This window comes from Chiroxiphia lanceolata, chromosome 2 (assembly GCF_009829145.1).
Source record: "Chiroxiphia lanceolata isolate bChiLan1 chromosome 2, bChiLan1.pri, whole genome shotgun sequence".
Lineage (NCBI taxonomy): Eukaryota > Metazoa > Chordata > Aves > Passeriformes > Pipridae > Chiroxiphia > Chiroxiphia lanceolata.
Window position 1 is genome coordinate 13,385,438 of NC_045638.1, and position 7,154 is coordinate 13,392,591.

Genomic DNA, 7,154 nt, shown 5'->3' on the forward strand with positions numbered 1-7,154 from the left:
GGCACAGATGAGTTAATCTATTAAACTGCTATAAGGAGGGTGCGGGAGAACTATTCAATTAAGGCACATTTAAGGTGCTCTGCAGAACACGGGAAAGGATGTGAAGGGGAAGATGTGCTCTGCTTCGGCCTTAGAAAACTGCCTTTGGCGGCGAAAAGAGGAATTTTGGCACAGCAGCAACCGTGTTTGCAGATGGGAATTGTTTTTCATATCGCATATGTCATCAGCAAAACCTGGCCACCGGCTCCATATATCAACACTCCTCTTCCCCAACTGCAAATAAATACAAATAAACACAAACCTTAATGTTAAAAGCGTGAGGGGCGGGGGGGTGGGCGGGGAGAAGGGGACACAAGAAGGGAAAGGAAGGGAAGGCGATTTGGGTCTCAAAATACAAACCTCCGAACTTCAGTCTTTCCCAAATTATTTACAGCACAGCATTTTCCAGCTCCATTTAATATTAAATGCTATGAAGATGATTTTGCATTTCCCAGCCTTTCTGCGGGGCCAAGACAAGGCACGGTGCCCAGAGCTGATTAGAGAGGGAGAAGGGGAGGGGGAAAAAATCCAGTTTACTCCTTGCCAAGACTTCAGCTCCGATCTGACCAGCTTTGCTGAGAGGAATCAAAAAAAGCCTCCATTCGGGGTAAAAGCCCTTGCTTCCCATATCCTGCCCCCCAGACTGTGGCTGGCTGGGGTGGTGGGGGGCTCCAGGGCTATGCCACTCACTGCTCCTCCACCTCAGTGTGGGGGGGAACAGCCCCTTGCAGGGCCACTCTGTGCTGCTGCACCTTACACAGTCATTCCACAACACTCTCATTTAATCTAAACATCCCTAAACTTGCAAATTAACAGGCTCTTCAGCGGTAATTATACAGATACATACAAGTGCCACAGGGTCAGGTTATGCCATATCTATCCATTTTATTTGTATACCTAATGTTTGGAAGAGAAGGTCACACTTCTTGCTTTTCTAAGGCATTCTACCCAGTTACTATCAGTAATATCTTCATAATCCTAATTGTGTTGGACACGAAAAATCTAAAAACCCCTGCGTGAAATTACAGGAAACTGGGATCTTTTGAAGATCTGAAACTTCCATATGTCATCTCAGAAGCAACACCTTCTCTTCAAGAGAAGTCTCCAAATAAAGTCTGTTTAACAGTATTAACCCAACTAAACACACTGGGAAGGAACGATAGCTCACCAGGGGTGGGACAACACCTGCACAAAAACAGGGATTGAGTAGGTTCCATTTCCCACAGCAGAGATTCAATGTGAGAAAAAATGAAAGGATTTAGCCCCAAAAGTTGCTTGGAAGACAACTGTGTATTTAAGCATATTCAAACTGACATTGCACACACTGACACACAGCCTCTTCCAATGCCACCTCAGGGACAAATGAGTATCATAAAACACTCTTAACACAGACACGTATCCCTTCGGTGCCCAACATATTCGTGGCTGATGCTATTACTTCAATCTCCCTTTGTTAGTGGCTGTTCATCCTAAAAGCAGACATACAAGCAATCCTGTAGGACCAGGAAAAGTCTGGAGCAATAGGAGCCAGCATGGAGTATTTTCAGCCATCAGATCATAGAATCAAATTCTCTTTTACTAGAAAACTTTATTTTTCTCCTTTAAGTGTGAAGAAAACTTTACATTTTATACTGTTTAAGATTTAAATGCAAAACATCATAACCTTACATTAATATATCACATTGCAAGCTTAACGGTGAACATGAGTAAAACAATATTTTGTGTACAAAAGCATGTACCCAAATTTATGCTCTTCTTGTCATATCTGCTTGTCATTTTATCAAAAGTAAATGAAAAATACCATTTGTTTTTAAAACTGTAAAAGCTCCAACACAGTAATTATTACAGAACAGTAACAATGATTTACAGCTTTCCATTCCCGTTTTTGGTTACAATGCCATCCTAAACATATTTTTCCCTATCAATTGCTTACTTTCAAATGCTTTGCATAGAAAGAAATGTAATACATTTATATCCACTGTATGTGTTAAACGGGTTTTGTACATCTGCATGTCTTTACATCCACACGGGTTTTTCAACATGGCAAAATACTACGCTTAAAGACTCTTGGAAAGACTTCTAATAAAAAGATGGTCCCTATTTTTAGCACCTCCAGGTTTCAGTCGTTCTTTAATGAATTCGAAAGTAAAGCATCCCTACCTCTGTTCAGAAGGTAATAGGACATTTAAAGGCATTCAGGTTTAGTATTGTTTTTAATTGGTATGTTTATGATCAGGAAGAAGATAAACTGTGAAAAGGCAAAACATTAGTGCTCCTACTGAGACCTCTACTAACCTCTCTTCCTGAGAGCACCTCTACTAAATACCCTGGAGCAAAGTCTAGGATCACTTACATTCCAGCAACTCTCACTGGGAATTATCCAATTAAAGCAGCAATTCCCCCACCCCCTTTTCCCTCATAGGTCTAAATACACAACAAAATATATTGCAAAAATCAACTACTCTGTATTTTAATAACCCTGGTTTCTAAATGAATTAAAAAAAAAAGGAAGATAAAAACACCTCAAATATTTAATGTCCACGTGAATTGTACTTTGTTTTCATCTTCCATTTTTTCCTCCTCCAAAGAGACAAGATTATTAAAACATCATTGTGCATATTGAAATAGAGTATTGCTGAAGAGATCATTTCTGATAAACAAGGAACTATCCTCCCTCCATTTTTAATCAATCACTGTCTTTCATTATTGGACTCTCTCCCAGATCTTCCCATAGTGACGGAGAAGAGTTTGCCGAGGTTCACTTCTGAGTAGGCACTCATGGACAGGCATTTGTCTACAGTGCTCTTCAGTCTTTTGTAGGCCTCAGACACTTCCCACCTGAGCTGCTTCTTCTTCACATACTCTAAAAAAACAAAGAGGAAAAAAAAAACAACAAAAAACTGAGAAGGTTTAAACGACCACAGAAAGGATTTTTGCATTCACTAGGACTGTGAATCACAGTTAGCAAAAAGGACATTTACAGCAAGCTCTCCCAAGTTCTGCTGCCTTTCCCTGCAGTGCCACACCAGCTGGTGAGGGGCCATGGTGAACCTGTACAAGGAGCCAAGGCTGAAGTTCCCTCAGCCCCACTGGCACGGGTGCAGCAGCTCCTGCCAGGAGCTGGCAAGAAGAACCACTTGCCCAGTTTTGACATCTAACTGGGGTGAAATGGGGGTTCACTAAGTCACAGTAGAGAAAATAAGTCATAGCAGGGCTGGCTCTGAAAGGACCCAATTTAAAATGAGCAGGTGCCTTAACTCAGTGAGAACTATGCAGAGTTCCCAGGGGTTTGAAGTAGGGAGAAGGTTGACTTCAGAAGTGAAAGAAACCATGCTTCACTTCTCTCACCTCTCCTGCTGCTGCTGCTGCTAATACTGGCACTGGCAAAACCTAGGACAGACTTATCACCTGTCTTGTGTTCTCTCACATGCACCTTGTGTGCAGGATGGGAATCGGGATGCTCAGCACTAGAGAGGCATTGGAAAGAAAAAGGAAGTAGAACAAACAAGGGGAATTCCATGCCACCCTACACTAAAATAGAGAGAAGATGCCTGGTATTGCAACCAGGAGATGTCAGGTTCACCTGACCCATGAATGAAGAGAGTAATTCCCAAATGCTTGATTAAGAGATGTCCGGAGAACAAGACATCCACCCACCTGTACCTTTATGTGTGTGCAAAGTCATGTATGTGCACGAGTCTGTACATATTTCAGCAGTGAGGCCCAAACTGTTAAATTTGCGATTTTTTTTTGTTAAATTTTATGCCATCAAAAAAATCCAGGGATTTTATTTGGGTGGTTGTCCAGCTTTTGCTTTACAAAGACTGTGGACAAAGACTAAAAGAGCAAAGTATTCCACCACTATTCTGCTTTACAGCAATACCAACTGGATGCAGATGTGGTGCAGTTGTGCTCCTACTTTCCAACCAACTTCACGTTCAGCTCCTACCTGAGAGCCTGTGCCTGCAGTTACTCCTTGGAACAGGCCACACTGGATAGTGGATATATTGCAAAACAAGGTGCCCTCCCAGGCAGCTTTCCACCTGCTGGGCTGGAGGGACTCCAGGTCAAGTAGAACTAGGAGAGCATGGCACAGGTTCTTAAAGGTCGAGCTTTCAAGCCATTTAGGTGCAGTGTAAGCATGTGTCTTGTGAGAAACCAACATAATCCTTCTGTTGCTCATTAGCTTTGACTAAAAGCTGCTGCCTCATTTCTTTTTGACACCTTCACAACATCTGTACTGCCTTCCTTGCACTCTGAACACGTAACAAGCTTTCACTATACGGCAGTTCAGATGAAAAACCTGTTGTCTCTAAAACAGCTGAGTTTATATAAGAGAAAGTCTTGGGGGAGAGGGACATGCTGGTTTTTTGAGTCTACCTGTGCAAGGGATGAAATGACTCACTTTTGTGATGACTCACTTCTGTGATGTGACTGAGATGAAGGCGTCCCATCAGACACACCATCTCAGCAGCCAAGTCAAGGACTGCTACACAAGGAGATGGCAGGGAAGGGAGGCATGGTAACAGAAATAGCTGTTACAGTTTTGGGGTTTGTGAATTTCTCCTCCCTGAGGATTTACAAATACTTCTGCAGAGCTTCAGATGTTTTAACATGAGCTCAGCAGACTCTGGATATGATATAAACAGTAAGGTCTTACTGAGCAATTGCTACCTGCTTAGGTTTTCCATGTTATTCACAAAGTTCCACTGAACTCAATGTCTTTTCATGAGGATATCAAATCTTTAAAAATTAACTTAAAATTTAAATTAACAATGCCAGACTGAGTAACTAAATATATTGATTAAAAGCACTTTGGTAAAAACCTTCCATGCATCCTTGTGAAAAAGGTATGTCAAATTGTGCTGTCATATTCAGTTTTGTGTCTTTATATTGACAGCTCTGGGCAGTAAGCAAAAAGAGGAAGATGCCTAGTGTAAGATATCACATTCTTACCATTACACAGAACATAACTATTAGCAGAATTGAATTTCCCTTAAATTACACCACCAGTACAATAAAAACTTTGATTACATGAATCTGTTCATTAACAGGCTAAAGTCACTATGGAATAAACATATTTAATGATTCTGAAAATATTTAAATGTAGGGTTAAATGAAATACACCTTGAAAATTGTCATAACTTTGTCCATAAAAACACCAATCCCACTTTGCCACAATTTCAGCTCTAACTAGTTTATGCATTTTCTGGATAAATGATATAGTAAGTGCCACTGCTCACTTGTTAGCCAAACCATGCTCTTTATACCACGGAACTGTGGAAAATATCATCCTTGTAGCTCAAAACTAGGCTAAAATAATTTAAAGCTTCCTGGAGCTCAGGAGGGACCAAGGTAAAATGTATCACTGCAAACAGCTGGCACGTGTGAACAGAACAGGAAGGCACATTAATCATTAGAACATGGAGGCAAACAGTAAACCAGGGCTGAAAGTAGCAAAGTGAAATACAGGCCCCTGTACAGCTCCAATTCAGGCTCCAGGGCTCCAGCCATCCCACTAACAGAACGCAAAGCTCCCCTCAACATTAAATCTAAACTTCAATTATATGCAATAACCTTTCTGACAGTATGCTTCAAACATTTCTTAGATGCAATTACCCTCATAGAGGCAAGCAGGAAAGGGTGGACTGAAAAAATGGAGAAATATGAGGGGCCTCGTTGAAGTAATGAGGCCAATTTTAAGTTTCAATTATAAGAGAATGGGAGCCGGGAGCTCCGGGAGGAGAGGCAGGCGGCTGCGGCTGCGGCACAGCCACACCACGCATTTGAATGACACAAGTGCATCTGATGACTGGGGAGAAGAGATTTAAAAAACTGTAGTAATACAGAGCAGGGGAAGATGAGAGAGGACACAGCTCCTGATGTGTTTACCTCCTTTGCTGATGGGATATTGACTTTTCCCACCAGGTTGGTTAGAAAGGGGACTATTTACGCTGCCACACAGCAGAGTAAGAATGACAACCAGCATCACACCGTGCTCCTCTGAGTAAAAGACAACTGTGACCGTCGTGTATCACACAGCCAGTCAATACCTTTGAGTTACCACACCACCCAACCTAGAGATGCATATAAAGCTCCTACTTTCTTCCTAAATGAGAATTTAATCAATAATACACCTAAGGCCTTCTGAAAACTAAGCTATACAAACTGACTGAAATTGCCTTTCAGTAGTCATCACGTTCTGAAATAGTTCTATGCCCATTATCAGCCCATCATTGTTTTAATAACATCCAACTTCAGTGGCAAGCAATCTTTTAAGACAACTACTGCTGCAAAATGCATACATGGCTATACATAATGAGGTATATTTATACACATGCAGAACACACAAAAGGCAGTATCAAAACAAACATACAAATAAAAATATTATTATTATTATATAAACAAATAAAACAGGATTCTGACCATATATAATTAAAATTCAGGTACTGCATTTTGTGAAGTTAATAAATCACTGACTCTGATAAATATTTCAGACTCATACCATCAATCATGCAGTTAACCCCCTTCCAACCCGCAACATAACTGCCCCCTCATTCCTCCTTTCACAAAACACAGTCTGAACTTCTAGCTGTCCCTGTCAAATTCAGCACTCTGTCCAAGTCCTTGTTTAGCTACCTAGGTACATTTTTATATTATTAGGGAAAAAAATAAAATTAAAAGGTACCTGAAATCCATTTACCCCATACTGTTATACAGATGTTGGAAGCAAGGATGGAAATATTTGGAGGTTATCTATACCTGTCTGTGTGTTTTCCATTTATTTCAATTTCTTTTAATTTTTATTAAAGTGACACTGAATAACCTGATCGTTAGGATCAAGAACTTTTTTTTTTTGGATTCCCTAAGAGGTGGCTCAGTGAAAGCCTTCTGGATTTTTTTTCCCTACTGATTGGACAACTGAACTACGTCGTATTATCGAACTCTCTCCCCCTGATTATTCCGTTGATAGGCTGCTCTTCAGAGTGAGAAGTAAAAATATATTCACATTCCTTTGTATTTCTGTGTGTGCATCTGCACCGGGTATGTGAGAAACAACGTAGGTGCCTATGAGCACAGTGCCAAAACGCTGGCTTATCTGGAAACGCACAAAC

The 7,154-nt window shown here is 40.9% G+C and overlaps 1 protein-coding gene across 3 annotated transcripts in view; it reads right to left on the minus strand.

Moving 5' to 3' along the window:
- Window positions 1-1,607: 1,607 nt before the first annotated feature.
- The window catches only part of POLA1 (DNA polymerase alpha 1, catalytic subunit), a 194,001-nt gene continuing 188,454 nt past the window's right edge, over window positions 1,608-7,154 (minus strand). For 2 of the 3 annotated variants that reach the window (XM_032679036.1, XM_032679037.1), the window contains exon 37: window positions 1,608-2,902. In XM_032679036.1, the coding sequence (XP_032534927.1) occupies window positions 2,730-2,902 (173 nt within the window). In that variant the 3' untranslated portion in view covers window positions 1,608-2,729. The remainder of the gene's footprint in view (window positions 2,903-7,154) is intronic. The other variant, XM_032679038.1, reaches the window with a different exon arrangement.